The sequence below is a fragment of the Mya arenaria genome, chromosome 1 (assembly GCF_026914265.1).
Source record: "Mya arenaria isolate MELC-2E11 chromosome 1, ASM2691426v1".
Classification (NCBI taxonomy): domain Eukaryota; kingdom Metazoa; phylum Mollusca; class Bivalvia; order Myida; family Myidae; genus Mya; species Mya arenaria.
In genome coordinates this window covers 47,500,511-47,523,074 of record NC_069122.1, presented here as the reverse complement: position 1 = coordinate 47,523,074, position 22,564 = coordinate 47,500,511, and the positions used below count along the sequence as shown (strand labels likewise).

General features: G+C 33.8%; 1 protein-coding gene across 1 annotated transcript in view; it reads left to right on the top strand.

Annotated features, from left to right (window-relative positions):
- LOC128230031 (sushi, von Willebrand factor type A, EGF and pentraxin domain-containing protein 1-like) overlaps nt 1-22,294 on the top strand; it is a 30,393-nt gene extending 8,099 nt beyond the window's left edge. The window contains exons 9-28 of the mRNA XM_052942015.1: nt 246-452; nt 5,396-5,584; nt 5,994-6,482; nt 6,844-7,005; nt 7,117-7,278; nt 7,427-7,622; nt 8,039-8,214; nt 9,430-9,594; nt 10,053-10,131; nt 10,301-10,452; nt 11,984-12,154; nt 12,274-12,363; nt 13,457-13,570; nt 13,906-14,196; nt 14,278-14,481; nt 14,681-17,030; nt 17,307-17,398; nt 18,051-18,138; nt 18,434-18,502; nt 19,534-22,294. Of these exons, the coding sequence (XP_052797975.1) occupies nt 246-452; nt 5,396-5,584; nt 5,994-6,482; nt 6,844-7,005; nt 7,117-7,278; nt 7,427-7,622; nt 8,039-8,214; nt 9,430-9,594; nt 10,053-10,131; nt 10,301-10,452; nt 11,984-12,154; nt 12,274-12,363; nt 13,457-13,570; nt 13,906-14,045 (2,492 nt within the window). The 3' untranslated portion in view covers nt 14,046-14,196; nt 14,278-14,481; nt 14,681-17,030; ... (2 more) ...; nt 18,434-18,502; nt 19,534-22,294. The remainder of the gene's footprint in view (nt 1-245; nt 453-5,395; nt 5,585-5,993; nt 6,483-6,843; nt 7,006-7,116; nt 7,279-7,426; nt 7,623-8,038; nt 8,215-9,429; nt 9,595-10,052; nt 10,132-10,300; nt 10,453-11,983; nt 12,155-12,273; nt 12,364-13,456; nt 13,571-13,905; nt 14,197-14,277; nt 14,482-14,680; nt 17,031-17,306; nt 17,399-18,050; nt 18,139-18,433; nt 18,503-19,533) is intronic.
- The last annotated feature ends 270 nt before the right edge of the window (nt 22,295-22,564 follow it).

Sequence of the window (22,564 nt, the reverse complement as noted above, 5' to 3'; positions counted from 1 at the left end):
GTGGAAACTGCAGGGAAAAGCTCAGTAGTCAAGTTCAACTATAAACCCTGTTTGATGGCACGTGGTAGGGGCCCAAACGACACTGAACGAAAAACAAAAGTACATACCCACAAACAAACACGCATCAAAATAGCTTTATCTTTAAATGATGGGACTATATAACGTATGATAATTGTTTGTTTAAAAGTAATGTTTGATATGACACACTGTTGCAACGATATATGCGTAATAGTTTTGTTTCAAAGCTGTAACCTGTCCCCCACCTGATCTGGAAAAGGATGGACGAGATATAATTTTATACGACTGTCCAAATATGTATGAATTGGGCGCAAGCTGTACATTAGATTGTGAAGGCGGATATCCGTTGATCGGGGCCAATACAATCAGATGTGTATTCGACATACACAAGAAAGCACGTTGGCATTGGGATTCCTTCAAACCTTTTTGTAATGGTACGTTTATTTTTTTTGTTTCTACCCTCCGCTTATAGGGAAAACACTTACATTAGCAATTTGTTTCACATGCACGAATTGTTTTTTGTAAATTATGATGTATAATGATTAAGGTCCCCTAATTCAAAGAAAAGAAAACTTGGGCGATTAGCGACATTCTTTTTCCTTTCGCAAATAGTTATATGAAAAACTTTTATTAGAACATGCTTTTTATCTTAAGTGTAAGTTGACTATATTCTTGCCTTTTAAAAGGTGCTGCCGTGGATGTAAAAATAACTCGTTTCAAATTAACCTAATTATTACGATTTCCAAATTGCGGTCTTTTTGAAACGAGAATACTTTCGTACTGCTGAATATGGGTTTGTTTGGCTCTAAACGGGCTTTATATTTGCCAAAATGTGGTATTACGTGCATTTTGCAAGCTTATCAAAACTGCATATGGTTTAAATGGGCTTTATAGTTAGCATATGTGGTCTTATGGACACTGTGTATGCTGACTCAAACTACATATGGGTTTTGGATCTAAATTGGCGATATGGTTTCCAAATGGTTGTCAATTTGACACACGTTGCCTAATTTGAAGCTGGACATGGGTTTGTTTGACTCAAAATGGGCTGGCTTCCTTATGGTGGTATTTTTGACACCGAGTAAGCTTACTAGAGCTGCACTAGGGTATGTTTTAATCTAAATGGGCCTTATTGTTTTCAAAATGTTGTCTGTTTGACACTGAGTATGCTAACTCAGTGCTGCATATAGGTTTGTTTTTATCTATATTGGCTTTACATTTGCCAAAATGTGGTCTTATTGGTACTGTGTAAGCTTATTTAGAGCTGCACATAGGTTTGTTTCGCTCTTAATGGTTCATATGGGGTCCATTTGCCATTGAGTAAGCCTGATTAGAGTTACACATTGGTATGTTTGGCTCTAAATAACCATTACTGTAGTCTCAATCAACTTGATTAAAAATTGAACCGACTTAATTATCCGAGTGTGATGATGGTCTTGAATATTGGGTACAGTTACAGCCTAAAGGCGGTTGAATGACCTCTTTGGTTTGGCTTTTGTAGTGCCCTGCAGGGATTGTTTGATAATAAATGGGCTTGACTGTAACCACAATAGGGATTTTGAGCTCTTGATGAACCCTGTAGTAAGAAAGGTACAAAATGATCTAATATATTACAATCATTTCGAGGGCTATTGGGGACTTTTTGTCATTTGGAATTTGTTTGGAGTTTGGAAGGGCACAAAATGAGCCAACATGGTTTTTTTGGCACTCAGTGGGCTTAAATATAACTATTTATGACTTTCTTAGATATGTGGTTCGTAAAATACTTAATGGACTTGAAAAGCGATACTTCGGGTCTGATGTGCTTACATTGGACTCACAAAATACGTCATATAGCTTGGTTAGCATAAATTGGCTCCAGAAGGGTGATGGGTGTGGTTTGTGGTTCAAGTGACTTTTAATTTGAGAAATATATGCTATATGCTATATTGAGAAAACTATGGTTGAAACTGATTGTTAAGTTTAGTAATGTATTGATATTTTTAAAATAACATTTACATATCTGATAAAATTCAACAGTCGATTTGAATATATTTGCGTTATGACATTCAAATTAGTTTGACCTTGATTTTGAAAAGCTAAAAGTATGCAATACATTATAAAATAGTTCCCACCTATTTTTATTGATATATATTTTGATATGAAACAGTTACAATTCATTAATATTGAAGTCCCTTTGAAATAACACGTTATGGTAACATTTACAGAAATGACACCTGGTTGTCTCCATTACATCTTAAAAACTTTTCCTTTAGGCAGACCAGTTTGTAAGAATACACAATTTAGTTAACAAAGTTCAAAAAACATAAACAGACGAAAATGGACACCATTCTAACATATGTGTGTTTTAATGTATTTTGACTTTGAACTGACCTTGACCTAGAAGTGATCAGATAAGTATGTCAACATGAAACATAGTACGAAAAAGATACATGCCATGAATTAAGATATACATATTAATTGACTGTAACACTAGCACACTGTTTCATAAGACTCGTACAGCAATAGTAATATTGCGATCGCCTTTAATTGACAGCACACTGTAATGGAATGTTCCTTAGCGAGGCAGACAATAAGCTACACCCTAAACTATTGTTTTAATTGAGGGTACAAATATTTTACAACTCTGTCAACGCCTTTAGACATATCCTTAACGTAAATCAAAATTCAAATGAAAAAGGATACAGGATAAAGCATTATTCTGATTATTTTTTATTTTGATTTTGAAATGACCGTGACCTTGAAATGGCTGAAATGAGCTTGAACTTGTCATGGGTGAGGTCAGATAAATATGTCAACATAAAGCATATTATGAAATAGATACTTCGCACTGCGTTAACTGGTCGGTGTAATTTTAGCAGCGTTTATGGCATTTTGCGACAACCTTTGGCATGCTTTTATAGTATAAAACAATGACGTTTCAAAAACAAAGCTATATCCGGAAATATTGTTTTAAATGAAGAAATTTACAATTCCGCCACCACTGTTTTACACAAACTAAACATAAATAAATTATAAAAGAAGAAAAGTAAACAGGAAAAATCAAATTTTAGGTGTTTCTTTTTTAAATTGACCTTGAAATGACCTACCTTGTAGTAGCTAAGACTGTATGTCATTTTGAAGTACACTATGAGAGAAGTAATATCCATGTGTATATTTGCTCTAAGTTGTTTAATAAAGATAGCTTTATTCGAATATACTTTTATTACTGAAATGGCCAACATGGGCGTCATCTTAAATATTTTCTTTTCGCAAGAGCAACCAAAATGCCCAACTCATTTTTCATAATCTTCATGCTTTTAAACAGAGGGGTGCGGAAAATGTCCTAAATTTCCACAGCCTTGAAAACCATACTAGAAACTACAAGGAATTCAGGCATTATTCATGATCAATCTAAAATATGATGTTAACAGACAAGGGTTAAATAATTATACGACAGTGTCTGAAACATTGGGTCACTTGGGACAGGAGGCGTATTTTAATTTCAGTTTTAATATTTAAAATGGAAAATAATATTCGTTCACAACACTCCAGTGGAACTTCCATATATTTCCCGCTTCTGCATTGAAAAACCTCGGTGTACTAAACTTATTCAATTCCTTCCTCTACCCGAGCATGAACTTCATTACTCTTAAGTCTGTCCACTCGGTTAATCAGTTAAATAAATTACACTTAGGACACTTTAAATTCAAAGTTAAGACTTAGCTTGTGTTCATTTACTAATGATTTCAATACGAAAATTGATTCTTCGAAAGCATGTCCATTTGGAGACGATGATTCTGTTTCCACGTAAGTCTTTCTTGAAATTTATTTAACATTACATGCATACTGATGTGTACAACAATACACCAGTTAACCAAAGGTTACTCTTACGTGGTGTGTTTCTGATCTTATAAATTCTGATTTTTCTTTTAGCTCCGTATACTGATTTTCTACTATAACGTTCCGCTTAGTACATTTTGCGCCTCTTAATGGCACGTGTCAACTTGTTATCCACGATAATTATGCAATTACTTTACTGATAAACAAATACATTTATTCTTATATAAAACCTATTCTATAAGTACATTTCATCAAATAAATCACTCTCTCTCTCTCTCTCTCTCTAACAAATTAAAGTCCTATGGCATAACAGGACATAATATCATATAACCCCGACAAACAAAGTCTGCGGGTGTGTATTGGTCACCCTGTGGTTCGTCGTCGGTCGGTCCGTTGCAATTTTCCTTGTCCGGGGGATAACTTGAAAACTACTAGATGAAATTTAAACCTCATACGATTATAACACATAGTGAGGGGAAGGGCAGTGTACAAAATGTATAACCCTATGCTTATTACAGTGTTCTTTCCCGAAGCATATCTTCAAAACATTGATGGGATTAAGCTACCACATCCCTAATAAAAACCTCAACTTGAAACTCTTCCATTTGAATACTTTAGCCTATGATGTTAAGCACATGACTACACATCTTTTGAGGGTTTCATGGTAGTGGTTCGAATCCAACCAGAATTGTCCTTTCTGTTTCTCTTTTTCTTTCAGCAGTTGTTTACGTTTTTACAGAAGTTTATATTTCATTTTAATGAAACAGTAATTAAATACATTTTTAACCTTTCATTTGATATGAATTCGCCTTTGTTGTTAAGCACAGGACTACAAACGGGCCATAACTATTGATTGGATTAAATTAATGAACATCTCCACTTGAAACTCTTCAATTTTAATGTTTTAGTCTACGTTGCACAGGACTTCAAATCTTTCGAGGGTTTCGAGGTAGCGGTTCGAGTTCATCAAGAAACTCATTTTTATCTTTTTTTTCTTTTTTTCAGTAGCTTACATTTTTAATAGAACACGTAAAGGCCATCAGTAAGCACACTTTAAATAAAGGTCTTAGAAGAACCAAGAACATTCAGTTCAAGCAAAGGAGGTTTGATTGCATTTCACGGACATATATGCTGCTCTTTTAACTACTTCCGTTCAATAAAACGTTTGTCTCAGCATAACTCGATAACTTACATTGAATTACTGCTAAGTAAGTTATTGCACTGCACCACAATTAAAACCTTCATTTATTTTGTCAGCAATTAACTTCTTAATTACTCAATAGACTTTTATCAAACAATTCACGTTGGTTAAGCCTGATCAATGCAAATACAAGTTTACAATTACCTCAGAGGCCTCATCTCAAAGAAATTATTTGCCATTCCTTTATCTAGGCGACATTCGGGGGTATTCGTCACTCTTGTCACAACTTTAGGTTTTGAATGATCTTTAAATGTCTTATCTTACAAAAAAATACTTTTTTACTCAAGATGTTGCCATGACAAAATATCAGCTTATTATATTCACATGTTTTATATGTTACAAAACTCTTTGTAGAAACTAACTGCAATAAATTGCGGGAGCCTCTCAACGGATCAATTAGCTGCAGTGCTTGGACATACGGGCAGATGTGCACAATGCAATGCCAAGAAGGTTTTGATGTCCCCGCAAGTATTGATGGTCAGTTTGTGTGTGGCACATCAACAGGAAAATGGAGGCCTTCGAGTTATGTACCAAATTGCAATGGTAAATGATACATACATGTAGTTTCCGTTCAGTATTACTTAAAAAATAATTTATCTATAAACGGTTATGAAATAGTGGTTTTCCTCACTAAGCTTAAAATTCAAATTATGCGCGTGCTTTCTCTTAATCAGATGTCAAAATCATTGAAAAGTATAACAAACAATTCCTTTTCTTGTTTTAAAATTACATTTCAATGATTCAGATTTAAACATATCTTTTTTAGATTTTGACAAGAAAATGTATTAACCAGAAACTGTTACGATTTCATTCGTCATATCATATCATATAATGTATTTTATATACATATCCGTTAAGAAGAAAATCGTTTTATATATGTGCTTCCCTGGTTTTACAATTAGTGAAATTGAATGTTGTATTGATGGCGGTAAGAAACATGTTTTTTTTCCAGTTAAAACCAAAGCACATCACATGAATTTGCCTTCGGAATTTTATTACTATACCGATAGATGCAACAAGTCAGATACAAACCTTCTCAAAATACAGGAAAACTTTGTTAAAGCATTAAACTCTTCGAAATTTCCTGAGTTTTGCCGACATAATCCCTATTGCCAAGCGAAGTTTGTCGATGTTACATGTGGACCAGCAACATCACGCAGGAAACGCGATATCCATCCACGATCAGCTGCAAATCTCGCATACATTATTAATTTCGAGTTTGAATTACCATTTAATGTTCCTTCTGGGACAAGTGAATCAGATGCGTTTGAAGATACAGAGAAATTGCTCTATCAAATGGCTGATGTAATGCAAAATGCTGTGGACAACGGTGATTTTAATCTGCCAGGGTTGCACGTGAAAAGCGATTCATTCGCATTTGGCTACGCGCAGTTAAAATGTGCTATTGGTATGGTTGGTCGACGAAAAACGGGATCTTGCGGTATTATTTAATTTCCAGAAGCTGTTTTCACTGTGATAGCTGTAACGATTGTCCACTATCCGACCTGTTGTATTATTGTTTCTATAAAATTTAAGTTTGCAAGAAAAAAACTGTTTCTGCATGACATGATTTTTTGCTTTAATAAAACGCTTAAACAATTATCCTTATAATTTATTATGATTGCGGAATTATTGGTATTATATGCATCGTTTCGGTAATATTTCTAGTCTAATTAAAATCTCCTTGTAGGTAAGATTATGAGACTTGAATCGTGAAATGCACATTTTCACTCGCAGGCTACCCAGTACAGCTCGTTGGCTTTATGTATCGTTTATTTATTTATGAATGCTTCTTTTAACAGTCGGTTGCACAGTTGGACAGTTCATGTCTACTCGATCGGCCAGATGTGAGGACTGTGCGTTTGGAAGTTATCAAGATACGTCAAATAGTATTGCATGTAAAGTTTGTCCACACCTAACAAACACAACATCTATTGGTTCCACTAACATATCGGATTGCAGAGGTTTGTATTTTACAAATTAAATATAAATGTTAAATTCGAGCATACAAATTTCATATCAACGTTCAATATACTTGTGTTTGAATACGTCATTAACATGTGCTTTTTTTAAAGCGTTTTGCCTTCCCGGGCACTATTCACCTACCGGTCTTGCTCCGTGCGCAAAGTGCCCAAGTAGCTACTTCCAGCCGTCTTCACTGGCTACTTCATGTAATGCTTGTCCGTCTGGTACAAGGACTAGGTCCGAAGGTGGAACAGCGATAACAAACTGCACAGGCAATACTTATACACTTGTTATCCTTATTATCATTATTATTACATATCTATAAAGGGTAAGCGTCATTTCGGAACTCACGTGATCGATAACTGATCCATCCCTTTAAGCATTTTTGACATGTTTTCATATTTGTGATTAATGTTTTAGAATATGATGTTAAAACACCGGAAAATGCTGATATTTCTCTTGGTGTCAATACATCATCGAGCGATCTTACAGTTACAATTTGGACAATGTTTCGCAAAAACGTACCCCAAGAACAACAAATGGTAATTGCGGGTTTGAATAGAATGGAGAACATTACAATTGACTTAAGTCAACAGCCACAAGTCAAGATGAAAGGGTAGGTATAACATCTATCTGAAATGCCTTTACATAATGTATGACTTGTAACGTATTATTTTTTACAACGGACATAAAAAATAATTGTATTACTTATATATGCTATAATACATAATTACGATACTAGAGAATTCACTGCGTACAAATCTATCAAAACGTGCGAAACATGACATGAAATAAGATAACAATTTCGGTTATTTCGTTCCATTAATTAAATTTATATATACGCTCGTGCCGACAATCGAATTCGGGACGCGTTTGTCAATAACGATATGGCATTATGCTAAACAGGAAAACCATAATTACAAACCTATACATCTGTAGGTATGAAAAGGAAAATATTGACAGAATAAGATAATTATGACAGATAATTGTTTAAATTACTACGTTTACAAAAATACCTTTTTTTCTTTACAGCAAAGCAATATGTACCTCCAGTCAACATTTAAAAAGGCTCTCGTGGACTCATGTTGGAATTGTCATACAGCCTTTGAAATTGGAGGTTTTTATTAACGGGAAAGAAATTTGCAATCAAACAGACTTTTATGATTTCAGCCATTTGAATAATTTCCCTACCATACAATTTATCGGAGGTAGGCAATGTTTTAAGTAGAGTATGAATATTTATGTGAAAAACTACAGAAACAAGCTCATTAGCAAAAAGTTTAAACATAAACACGGTTTAATGGCACTGGTTAAACGCCAAAAACATAGAACACAAAATCATCAAAACAAAAAAAAAATCACAAACAAGAAGCATGGAAAAACAGCACAAAACTCCGCAAACAGCACAATGCATGCATACTTTATATGTAAAATAACTAGGTATGTTTATCAAGGATTGTTCGGTGCCGCCTTGAAAAGGTCAGTAAAATGTAAAAAACAGTTTACGTGAACAAACCTCACTCTTATCCCAACAATCCTTAATAAAGAAAAAAACGTAAAAGTTAAATATTATCAAAGTATGCATTAACTTGAGGAACCTTAATAATACAACAAATAATAATAAACTTATAGGTAAACCCCAAATACTTCAATGATAAGGGATCCTAACTCTATCTGCAGACGATGGAATACAATTCAGAGCACCTAATGCAACGTCGTGCAAATGGTTTTCACAAGGTCTACGACATAAATTGAGAACATTCGGATGATAACCGTGGGTGTGTCATAATTCGTATTTGGTGATATTGAGCGACGGCTAATGTTGTCATAGACCCTCATCGTTATGATTGTGCTCTAAAATATGTTCAGCCTCATAGGTTATTCTTGACCTCGATCCCATTTCATAGGCAACGTCATACAACTGTGTAGCGATACACCTAAGGATTGTGATCTATGTTTGAGCCAACTGAGACCGTCCTAATCGTAGGGAGTCCCTACATTTGTGCTACGTAAAACCTTAGACCGTCTTACAAATAAAATATTCAAAATCGCTTGTCCGTTAATCGACTATCTTGAGTTTATCCTACGACTGAATTAATATTTTACGATTTTACTTTGACATCAAACTAACTCAAGACAGTCGTCCAACACGTCTTTTATATGTGCACGTAACAACACAACTTTCAAATCCACGCCTCCAAAACCTATAGTCTATTATGTTGAGCCTTTGTTAGATAAGTATCACTCATAAAACGTAAGTTGTATTTCACAGGGGCTTAACGAAAAGTAGAAAATAATCAGCGCCATTTTGCACCGGCTAAAGCAGAATTCCCTTTTCAAGTCAGTTATATCAGAACGAGATTTTGTCAAAGGTAGATTTTAAATCTACTTGTTCAGATGTTTACACATGCTTTCCTTTACAGAATCACAATTGTCTGAATTCTTTGTATTTGATCGACAAACAACTACCACGGAGATGAACATTTTAGCCAGCACTTGCGGTTCGAATATTTCATCAGCAATAATCACCATTGATGACTTGGCTGGCCAGACAGGTGCTAAGTTCATCATTCCATCAATGTGCGACGGTAATGATTCTTTTGCCGTTTTGGTGTTTTTTTTAAATGAAGTTTGATTGTTAATTAATAAAAATATAAGTTGATAATCATCTAAAAAATCTCCTTGATGTTTGTTTTCGAGATTTATGCCCGCTTATGAGTCATTTCTTGTTTGACGTACGCATCCTATTTGTGCACGTTTTTTAATTCAATGTCATGGATTCGTATTATAAATGTTTTACTTAAGGAAATAAATGCAATAAAATGTTAACTTCCCTGTTAAATAATAACATATTTAACCACATGAACACCAACTGTATTTATGGCAATTGTTGCTATGCCAGTATTGAAATTAAGCTTCCTATCACTGTTATGTCTTTGTTTAAAGTGAGACGAAATGCTAAGGGTAAGTTGTAAGTTTCATTGTGGTGCTATAACACATCGTTTATGAAATGTTATATATAATCATTATGAACTTTAATTCACAGCAATCAACGAATGCAATAGCTCGCCCTGTGGACGATTTGAATGCCAAAATCAGATTGGAGGGTTCAAATGTTTCTGTAGGTAAGCAAGCCAATGTGTTCACGTACGTATCAGTGAGATCCTTTCAACTACTGTCTTATTATTTTTATTAAAATGGAACATCTACTTAAACCTTAAACGTACTCTTACAAGTTCAAGTGTGTATACTCTGATGAATATCCTCATCATATGAATGTTTACAATCTTGTAGTGGTGGTTTTACTGGGAAACAATGTGAGATTCCACCGAACTTTTGTGGCGATAGTGAATGCAAGAATGGTGCAACGTGCCGAAATGACGTCAGTAATTACACGTGCATATGCCCTTTTGGCTTTTACGGACAGATCTGTGAACAAAAAGCTGGTAACTAATATAAGTGTTCTGTAATTAAACAATGTCTTTATTATTTCAAACAATTCACAATTTATTATGCGTTTCACAAATGAGCCTTTGCGTATGAGAATTTGTCTGCTGGGAGTAAACACTTTATCAATGATATAAAACCTCACCAAATATATTGTGCATATACTTAAGGAGTGAAACTCTTTTTGGAGCGTACATTCGATCATAAATGCCCATGTCAAACTGGCTCGAAGCGCTTCTCTGACAAATGTCCCCGATATGTGTTGCATATTTACTGAACCAAACGTCTAACACACTATGTAATGATTGGAACACATTGGCAGCAGAATTGTAATACAGTATGAAACTGTCATTACATATTTTAAGAACACGCTGATTTTAAGAGAGAAAAACAAATAAAAATCACAGATACTCGTGGTCGGGAAAACACGGCTTTACTGGCATATCTTTTTTTTATTTTTGTGACTCATATTAATATACTGTACTCTGTATTGAATGCGTTTTACAGGAAAATAATCAGTGTTCCTGTCGGGGAACTCAATGTTGCACTTACAAGAAACTATTGATTAAGTAAGCTAAGGTACCGATGGAAAATTTGAAATGTTATTAAGAACAATAATGTTGTTATTTTACAAAAACAGTTCATTATTTACATTTGTTTGTTTTCTATATGTTTACTTAGTCAAAAAACTATTTGGTATCGTCATTATGTTCGGTTATGTGTATAAACATCCAGGGAAAGTTTATCTTTTTCATAAACAAAAGAAATGAGTACAATGTATAGGTTGATGCGATTATTTTGACATGAAATAAAACAAATATTCAAACCCTAACCATCCGAAATTCAAGTTTTTGATAACTTCATTACCCATAGCATTCAACATAAACAACCTTTGTCTTTAATATTAACTTCAATAAGAGTTAATATAATTTAAACAGGATATACTGTATTGGTTATCACAATGAACCATATTTTATTTATCAGAATCACATTTAAGTATGTGCTTTGTCTAAATGAAATAAGCTACTTAAGCCTATTAAGCTTAAGAAGTTTCGTGAAATTGGTGATGAAGATTTTGATAAATGTTTTATATATTTCAAATCGAATTTGTGTTGCCTTAATTGATCATAGTTGCAAGCATAATTTAATTTAATCAATTGCTAGTGTATTTCGAGTTAAGTTCAGCATATCTACATTTAAGTATGTCGGTATAGGTCAGAAAAGATAAAATTAAGGAAATGTCTTTTTCGTCGTTGTTTTTCATAGTGCAGGAACGACAGGAACATACACTTGTGGTCAGTGTAATATGAACGCCAGTTATGCTTATAGAAATATTGTGGCAATGAATATGTATACATTTGGTCTTATTTCGCACGTGTATAATACATGTGCAGATTCAAGGTTATGTCATGTGCGTGTTTACAAAATGACATTGTTAAACATCCATACACTTTAGACACGTGCGTATTTTATTTTCATAACTTACACTACATATTGCACAAATGGTTTTACCTTTCACCTTGTTTATAGTAAATGGAAACTGGTCGGCTTGGTCCGGGTATACGGCTTGTTCGGTCACGTGTGGAGGGGGCTTCATGACGAGGTCGCGAACATGTGACAGCCCCAAGCCGGACCCGGAAGGGAAGCCATGCGAGGGAAATAGCACTCAAACAGAGATATGCAACATTGATATATGCCAAAGTAAATACAAGGTTTTCAAATGATCTCTTTTGTCGTGAGACACACCAGTTTTTGTTGAAATAAGCAACAATTAACAAGCATGTTTGGTTCGGAAATTTTTATTCGTTGTTTAATTAAAGGTTGCAGACGTTTGAGAAGCTCAATAGGGATCTCCATACAATGCAATGAGTCTCAGGAAGTACAAAGCTGTACACTTGGTTGCAGGCCTGGTACGTTTTACTTACGCATGACCTATATGCATTGTTTATCCTGTCACATGCATACAAATCGGTACAGTAAAAAGAAACCGGGTAAATTTCAGTATATAAGGATAGTTGACTACGAGATGTTTATCTACAGTCAGTTGATGATGTGACCGCGAAAACGGACTTCTTTTCTAATCTGAAATGTTAGATGAAAGGCACAATAATACTTTAATAATCTAATCAATATTCCGCCAATAACCGACCTCAACAATCGCTCGCCCAGAAAGTTCCAACACGCTGCACATGATAATGAGACTGGCAAAGAAAATCGGCCAGATAATTTACATTTGCACTTACCCCACCTTCAAAAGCTGAAAATGTATATCATTAATTGATAGTTAATTCCATTTCTGTAGTGAATAACAAAATCTCACTTATAACATAAATGAATTCTCTCTTTGTCGGTGTAGTTCTGAATATCCAGCACTTTAGTCTTTAACATCGACATGAATAAGAACCATATCACATTTGGCGATTGTTTTGAAACACTTGTGATCTTGAACTGTGAAGTCTGCTACTTGAGGAATAATTGTAACATGATTAGATAATGTTTGGCGACTGATACATGTAAACAGATTTGAGAACTATTTTTCGGTCACATTTAAACATGGGTACCTATTGTGCCGATGTCAACAGGGAAAACAGTTGTTCCCTTATTTTAAAATGATACTTGATCATTTTAAAGAAATTGATCACAGGATCGCCTTCGGCTCACCCGATAAATTACTCCGCCTTGCCAAATAAACTTACTCCATCCACGGCACTAACCTATTATTCTCGATTTATAGTCAATATATTCAGAGCTATCCACATTGCAAAACTCTTTTGAGGTACCGAAACATAACAGGTTTATGAATTTCATTATTTTTAAGCTTTGAGGTTGAATATGTAGTAAGCATAAAACAGACATGCATTGCAACAAGACTATGTGTATTAAAGAGTTGAACAAAAATACGAAAGAATATTTTATCAGATTAATGGTAAATTGATCAAAATCAGTTGGGAACAACATTAAAATCACATGATAACTATTGCAAACATTCGTTTTACTTGCAAGGTCTTTTCTTTGTTGATCCTCCGCTGCCCGTGTATGAGTGTGGACTTGCTACAGGTTACAAGTGGAATCACGAAAACAAAAACAACCCAACAGGTCGCTTACAATCTTGTTCAGGTAAACTTTTAATTCGGTCATGAAAAGAAATATAGATAATACTTTTAAACATAAAGAAGGATTAGTGAGACTCGTTTCTACCTAAGAATACATTTTTTTTAAATCAACCTCAATTATGGAACGAAGATCTTGCGAAATATCCTTATCATTGTCTCTGCATCGTAACAGCAGATTACAATAATCATTTATATTAAGATCTTGTCAAAATATTGGATATAACTGACAATCGCATGGTACAATCCATGCTATATAATACTAATCTCCATCACTACAGTCAATCCCTGAATAAAATTGTTAAAATCAGTTATTATTGAAATTGTGTTGCTACTTGACAGAGCTTAAACGTCCATCCCAAACGGGGGCAATTTTTGACGGACATTATGACACCATTCCTTGCAATAAAGAGAACATAGAAAGAGTAAAATTGGAAATGACACCCAAACTGTCTCAGATGGAATGTGTAAAATCTGGTTAGTGTATTGCTGAAATGAAAGCAAAAAAGTGCACGGCTATGAGTAAAGGACGGTCAAAAAGAAACGGAATTTCTCTTGTGATCCTGATGAAGTCTTCTGAACCGATGTCTAACGACAGTTTCAATATCGCTGACGTGATGAAAAATACATCGGGTAAGCTAGTTCAAGTGATCTAATTCTTAATGATATATTTTAAGGTATACGCATTCATTAATAACTGTATCTTATTTACAGAACCATCGTCAAAGCTAATAGATTTTATCAAGCAAAACGTTGAGCTCGAGAAAACTGCGCAGAAATTAGTCAACGATTCGGTAGACTTTTTCCAAGTTACAATAGATCATCAAAGCCATACAGTTGCCCCAGGACCTACAGGACTCACAACATCTCCTCACGTATTGTGTCCAAAGGGAACAGCTCCGTTAGAAGTATTCTGTGGTAATAAAATGTTGTTTGCATAACTAACAATTTATAAAACTTATAGCCGCATAAGTCTCCGCAAATCTACTGTTTACAATTATTGTTAAACAGACTTGGAATTTGGCTTGTCCCTTGAGATTCAATTGTTTTATCATTATCGTTCTATTTATGTTATTAGTACTGTGTAAAATATATCTTAATTTCTTGGTCATTGCAGCGGAATCTCCAATGGGAATGTTTTCCGACGGACAATATGTTACCATGTGTCCAACCGGGCAATACCAGGACGAAAAGGGTCAGGAATCGTGCAAGTTCTGTCCAAAAGGCACGACCACTGAGGGAATAGGGTCAATTAATGTTTCGGACTGCAAAGGTAAGCGATTTATATTTGCGTAAACATATTTAATCTAAACAAGGCATTTTGGGGGAAATCTTTTTGCCCTTATATCTTTTTTGTATTATAGCAGTGTAAATACTACTAGAAAAGAAAACATTTTGTTCTTTCCAATAAAGTAGATTTAAACTTAACATATCGTTAATGATATTAAAGATGTTCGTTCCTTCGTTAAAGCGATGGGGTGGTATAATCAACGATCGTGCGGAAAATCGTATCGTAAGTGCGTACGACAGGTTTACGATTTTAGCTACGTGCGTCTTATCAAACGTGTCGCAAGTATATCAGTATGTCGTAATCTTACGATAATCGTATGCGTGCGCATTTAAAGCGAGCTCTTCAAAAGGAGGTATTTAAATTAATATGTGTTGTCTGCATAAATAGAACTGTCACTTTTACGTAACCGTAAAAGCTGACACTGTCAAAATATAAATAATGTCGTTTTCCTCTGAAAAGAAGAAAAAAGGTCTGAACTAAATTTAGAACTAAGAAAGCACTAAAACTATTACGTTTTGGGGGGAGGGGGGCTTGTAAAAGGGCAAAGAAAATAGATATTTATTTAACACCCTATTAACATAATAGATATGAAGTAATCAAAACTGAATGTTCCAGAGATAGGATATTTCGTCCATCACTTCATCATGTTCCTAAGGTATGGTATTTATTACCATGGCATACTCTCATCTCCAACGAATGGTAATTTTAATCATCACTGGAACAATAGTGGTATTTGTTACTGCTAAAACAATACAGAAGTTGAAAGCTAACCGGTACAAGAAATTTATCTCTGACAGTCTTTAATATTCCCAGTTAATTATGATTTAAGGGTCACAACATATACTTAAGTCTTAGGGGGTTACAATATGTACTAATACATTAAGGTGTCACCACAGCGTTATCATTATTAAAGGGGTTACCACAGTTAGTCACCAGGTTATCACTTGGTAAGGTTCGAGGTGGTAAGTCCAGGGTTTAATCCAGTTTTGTTCAAATATGCAACTTGTCGGCATTTGGTTAAAAAGGGTTAATTTTACGTTGGTCAACTCTTACAACAATACCTGGTCTTTTATTTATAAAGTTTGGGAAAGTGTTATGACGGTGCTTTTGTCTCAAGTGGTATGTAACCCAGCCGACTGTTAGGAAGGGTTTTTAGAGATGCGCTTGCTCTCTCTTCAATGTATGTCATGGAGCACAATGAACGTGGTCCGGAAATGCTTCAAATATTTACATTTTCAAATCATTTGGAAGGAAAGATTAGCTAAAACATGTCGCTTTTATTAATTATGTTTTCTTTATTTGTTACCAGTTTTAGTACAATGATGCTTTTTATTATGAAACTCTATGATCACACAGTTTTAAACCTTTCATTTTATAAGGCAGACTGTGTGTGATGTTCATAGTTTCAAACAATGACTGAATCGTATCTTTGAAACGTTTGCGCATGAGGTGTATTCTTTCGTCTGCAGATAGAGTTTGGACCACTAATCATAGAAGTACTTGGGGATTAACATGAAGTTTATTATTATTTGTTTTAGTTTTAAGTTTCCTTAAGCTAATACATACTTTGATAAGATTTTCCTTTTAAGTTTTTTCTTTATTTAGGATTGTTGGGATAAGAGTGAGGTTTGAACACTTAAACTGGTTTAAACCCCCAGTAAATTTACATTTTACTGACCGTTCCAAGGCGGTACCTAACAATCCTTGATAAACACACATAGTTTTTTTTATTTATAATATGTATGCACCGTGCCGTTTGTGGAGTTTTGTGCTGTTCTTCCATGTTTCTTGTTTGTTATTTTATGTTATATGTCTTTGGCGTTTACCCAGTGCAATTAAACCGGGTTTATGTTTAAACTTTTTGCTACTGAGCTTGTTTCTGTAGCTTTTTGTATAAAAAAATGAAAGGGTTCAAGTTTAGTAATAAAGGTATTTAGGACTAAGGGAACCAGGCCACCCAAAAACACTTCAGTGATGTGATCACGTGGGTATGATATTGTCCGGGATGTTGGGGCGCTGCGAGCAGGATCCTGATTGGCTGGCTGGAACGCTACGGTTTCTGATTGGCTGGGAGTAGGAACCCGCGCAAAGGGAAGCAATACCCCCCAGTGCGATACACAGAACCAGACCTCAACAGATACAGACACAAACATTATTCTCCGGAAAATCATGGATTGTAAGTTTAACCCTCTATTCACTGCGTCATAACCCATTGTTTTGTGCTAAAAAATAGTATTATTGATTTTGCAGAAAATCTCAGTTTTTTGTTATAAAAATTTGCATTCTTTATATATTCGGGGTTTTTTTATTATGTATCTTTAAAAAAAAAATCTGAAAGTTAGTTTTGCTCTGTAAATGTGTTACTTCATATTGATTTTATATGATATTATGTATTTTGTTTACTTCGCAAAAATAAATAATATGACATAAGTGATTATTTGTAAAATTACAGAGCAATTGAAAGAGGCCCAGCTGGAAGGAACGGAGATGAGGCAAACCAGGAACAGCTTCAAGACTATACACCTTGATGCATGGGAAGAAATGGTAAGTATTATCATCGGCCACCTTCAAGGTTAACCTGTTGACAAATGAATTGATACGATGCAATAGTGCTTGCTCTTCAAATATATGGATCCATTTAAAATTTATTAAAAGTGTATTGCTAAACTGGAATGATGTTTATCATATTTTTATAATGATTTACACAGATTTTTTAGCGAAATAAGAATGATATTTTTCTTTGTTTCAAACATTGAGATAACTGTTTGATATTTTCTTTGCTTCAATATTTTATCCCACTCTCACTTCAATATCAAGCAGGGTTGAGAACCAATTTCAATGATGTCATTTCTGGTATGATGCTACGTTCGCTGACAATTATGCGTGTTATGATAAACTTAAATGAATTGTCTTTTGTATTGATTTAAGTCATAAAATAAGGAGTAAAAATACATTACAATAAATTTTTCATTAGCACCAACAGTAAATGTTTCACTTATGATTTAGCCAATTGCTAAATAGATGAAATATATTATTTTTGAAACATTTTTTTTATAACAAATTGCTTTACAATGCACCTAAGATTTACACCTGTTGGCATTAACTATTATTATGAATTATAAATAGTTGCATATGTTTCATAAATGGAATGCTTGAATGTTTTGTAGTGGTTTTTCGTAAATTTGATTCCTTTCAGGTATTGACATCAATTACTAAGATTTCAGTGAAAAGGATTCCTGGGGGATGCAGTGTGGGGTGAAATCAATGCATGAATCAGAAAAAAGGTAATGCTCAGCAGAACAGTTACCATTGTACAAAGCCATTACATTTATATCAGAAACTGCTGCTGTTGAGTAAAGTATGAAAAATAGTTCTTCAAACCTTAAATTCTATATTTATTTATGACATGGTTTTGCCAGTTTTGAGATTAATTCAGCCGTAGTTTTCCTTCAGTTATTTCATTCTTGCTTGTATCAAATGGCAAGTCATGTTATATCTTACATATTCAAGTTATACTATACATTTAAATATCAATTTGTTATTATTTTACATTTGTTCGATGTGTAACATTGTTTAAAGAAGAAGGAACATCATCAAAACAGGAAGCGGCAGGACATTCGAAAGAACACCCATCGCCAGTCAAATTTTGTGAGTGTTTTTACATGATATTTCATTCAGGTTTAAAGGGACTGTACACCAGATTGGCAACAAAAAGTTTTTTTCTGTAACGAATCCCAGGACAATTATTCGATAAAATGTTTTACTCTTTCATATCGTAATTGTAAAAAATACCAAAATGTACAAACAAAATTGAGTCGGAGACCGGGTTCGAACCAGTGTCGCCAAAATTGCAGTCCAGTGTTGTATCCACTGTGCTACGAAGACTTACCCTTAACGGTTGGAATATTTAAGCTATATCCCTAACTTGGTAATATCACGTGATAATCACGCATAAGAAATGAATTTTATTAGGTAGACATACCTAGTAGTCTTTATTAATGGAAAAATACGAAAAAACTGCGAAAAATAAATTAATTGTAAACTATGTGGTACTTCAGTTAGTAAGTTTCAATGCATTTTACACATCGATATCAAGTTTATGTCAGTTTTCAACAAGTTTCTCTTTTTTCGCTATTTTATCATACGGTGTAAAGCCCCTTTAAAGGCATATATTAATATATATTGATGCAATTCTGTTTTAATCATTCAAGTGAAATGAGTTCAGCATAATAAATTGATGTTTCTTTTCACAACTTTTCTCATCCCTTTAAAGCTGCATCAATTGACCGTTTTGACAACTTGTTAGTATTGGAATGAGGCAACTTGTTCATGCATGTCTGAAAACCAGTGATATAAGGTTGCTGACAAAATACTAGATCACATTTTTCATATTATGTTCAAAAATTGATGTTTTATGCCGATACTCATTTTTCTTAAAGCTTGAGTAACGCTTTTAGACATAAAACATTAATTTTTATACCCTAATTATGAAAAACTGCAATCTGAATTGTTTTCAATTTGTGAGAATGCAGCTTTAAAGTCCAATACTGTATGTTATTGGTATTGTTGAAGTATTTCACTTCTTCTTGATGTCATATTACATACACAATGTTTAAATGTCTCACCCATTCGATTAGGCCATCTTCAGTTAATGATTTTGTTTGATATTCTAATTTCAGCTTCTTGTGATACAACAGGGGATGCGAATAATAATCTTCAGCTACAAATTGTGATGGCCCAGAAACAGCAAAACCGTATTCTGTCTTCCCAGGATTCAACATTAAAGAAAATGTTAGAACATCAAAAAGACAAACCCGTTGACCTTTTACATTTTTAATAGAAATTAAGAAAGACATTCAAACAAAATTCTGTATTGGATTCACTGTGCAGTGCTTAGGTCTCATTGAAAATGTATTAAGGTATATTATTCAACAGTATTAAAGCCACTTTTATGATATGTGAACTGCACTGTGATTTGACATTGTTCATGTAACTTACTGCCCTCACATCTAAGATTTTGACTTAGGTCCATCAAGAGAAATTTGCCATTTATATAGAGGATAAATTGTTTGTTTCTGTGTAAGATCATAATATATTCCACCGAATTAGCACCAAAATTTATATGAGTGGCATAGACACGAGTGAAATATTAACTTTTGGTATTCACGAGGTGAAATATATTGCTATCTTACGCTGAAGCAAATCATTTTTTTTTTATCATATGCCTATATGTTGGAATCAAAAGTCATTAAATTACACTGTTTTTAGAAGAAAAAAAACTAAAAAGGTATGCGCATGTTCGGAAATGACGTCCTTAAAATAGTGCCAAAATCATTTGCACACGAAATATATATATATAATATTCAGGTATACTGTTGATTTCAAGAAGAGGCATATAAAATTACTATAGTTGTGTCTCTATTTACTAATGTGTTTGTTAAATCATGTTGACTTGTTGTAAGATGAAAATCCCGAACCTGCACTCATTTGTACAAGGTTTAGGGTTAGTGCCATACTGATGTAACTCAATCAATTTTGTATCGAATTGAAACTGAACGGGTGTTTTCCCAAAGCGCAAAATTTAGCATATTCAATAAATTGAAAATCAGTTTTTTTGGCCATTATGCATTTACTTCTTTTCATTTGGTGCCAACGATATGCTGTAATTAGATTTGCATATGATGATCTAAGCAACTATAATGGTATAAAACTAGAACAATTGTGAACTCCCTGTATACATAAAAGACACACTGAAATGTGTGCGTTATTCTTACATAATGGTTTGATTGGCATTTACATTTGTAAAACAATATGTTCTTTTAACAAGACAAATATTAGACAAGATATGTTCAACATTAGTTTTGTTTTTTTAACACACAAGAAAGACACTGATATATTAAGTAGCATATTTTGACTACGGACTGAAAGTTTTGGCAATAAAATAACTTTTAAACATTTTTTAGGTTAGTTCGACTTTCTTAAATAAATGATATGTTCAAAGCGGAAATAATTTTGAACAGCATTGTACAGAAATTACACGAATAGTATTGTATTGATTAAACGATTAGTTGTTTAAGCTTTTAAGGTAGTTGATTTGTAAGTAGGTTATTGAATGTTATTGGTTGACATCAGGAAAATCAAATTGATGCCCTATGCCATTCTGTTGCCATAATGATGTTGTATCATGTTCTATCGGTAATTTTGAGCAAAATTTTAATTTATATTACTATGCTTGCTAAAAAGGCATATGGGTGATATCACAAATGTCATAAAAACTTTTACTTCGTATCCCATTTACAATTTTCAATGTACAGCACTTTTTGGCTTAGTGGTACTGTGATACCTCTAGTTCTTTACATTATCGTATATTGGTTGTTGTTAAGAAGGTGTTCTACAATTATTCTTATTAAAATAATATGTGATATTTTAATGTTGTTATGTTCATGTCATCATTTAAATCCGGATTTTTCTGAACTTGTTTTAATATGGATCAGCTCAGGAAAAAACTAGGTATCGAGATTAAAAAAAATTTGGAAGTTTTTTCCATGTGATAGTCGATATGTTTTAGCCAATTGTGCTTTTTTTTGTTAGAATACTTGCCAACATGTTGTCCTGAACAACTGTGAATAGGGGTCAACTCTGGTCAAAAACTAGGTATTAGGTAAATTCTTATGGAGTTTTTTTCCATGTCATAAAGGTGATAGTATTATCCAATTACTATGAATATTTGTTTGAATCATAATTTGTCAGCATTGTATCTTAGGCTTTTATGAAAATAGGTCAATTTTGGTAAAACTTAGTCATGAGGTTAAATATTTGGAATAAGTTTACCCTGTTCTAGATTTGTATTCAAATTTAGATATCTTATTTTTAGTAAAATAGTGCATGAAATTTTCGAGGATTAAGTTTGTTATTTGGAATTAAAAACTAGGTCAAATCGAATAGTTTCTGTTGATCTTCATGATATTTTATCAGATTATTTTAATGAAGACACCTCTCATAAGCCTTAACTCAACTCTTAACTCAAATCTTAGGTTTGCAAATTTGCATCCTCCAATAAAACATTCCGGCTTTAATGTGGCGTTGCCACATTGGTGTCTTGTTATGATATATGATTACCATTTGTTAGTGTTAATATTGTTTTATATTACCAGTATTAAAATAGGAATTTTGGAGAATGAAGGATTTATTTTGCCACTTATTTGTTCCAATGACAATTAATATATCAATATCATATATAACATATGGCTCGCAGAACAGTTTATAGTAATACTTGTACAATAAGTTCACTCTGATCATCGAAACAACGTGTACAGCCAATTCGGAACCAATCACTTCCAGTTCAAGGTCACAATACTGTTTATTTGTTGTTTACTTTTACATCTCTTAGTAAACTTACACAAACATTTGTATAAGGCTTTGTAGCATTTATTAACTCAAATCGATCACTAAATATTTACATGAAACAAAATGGAATAAACAAACTATTTTAAATTTCATACCAAAGCGTTTATAACTCGTCGTCGCCTTTCTTGCACCTGCAAGCCTGGTTGTCTCATAGCATCTTTGCCTGGGTCCACTACTTGGGCATCGTCCAGCGTAAGACCTCAATCCAAACACATATTATGCAACCTAGCACATGTCATAAAGAATCACGAGACTTGTAAGGGCTGTTACTCAACACACCGCCGGTTTTTGTGAAGACATCTG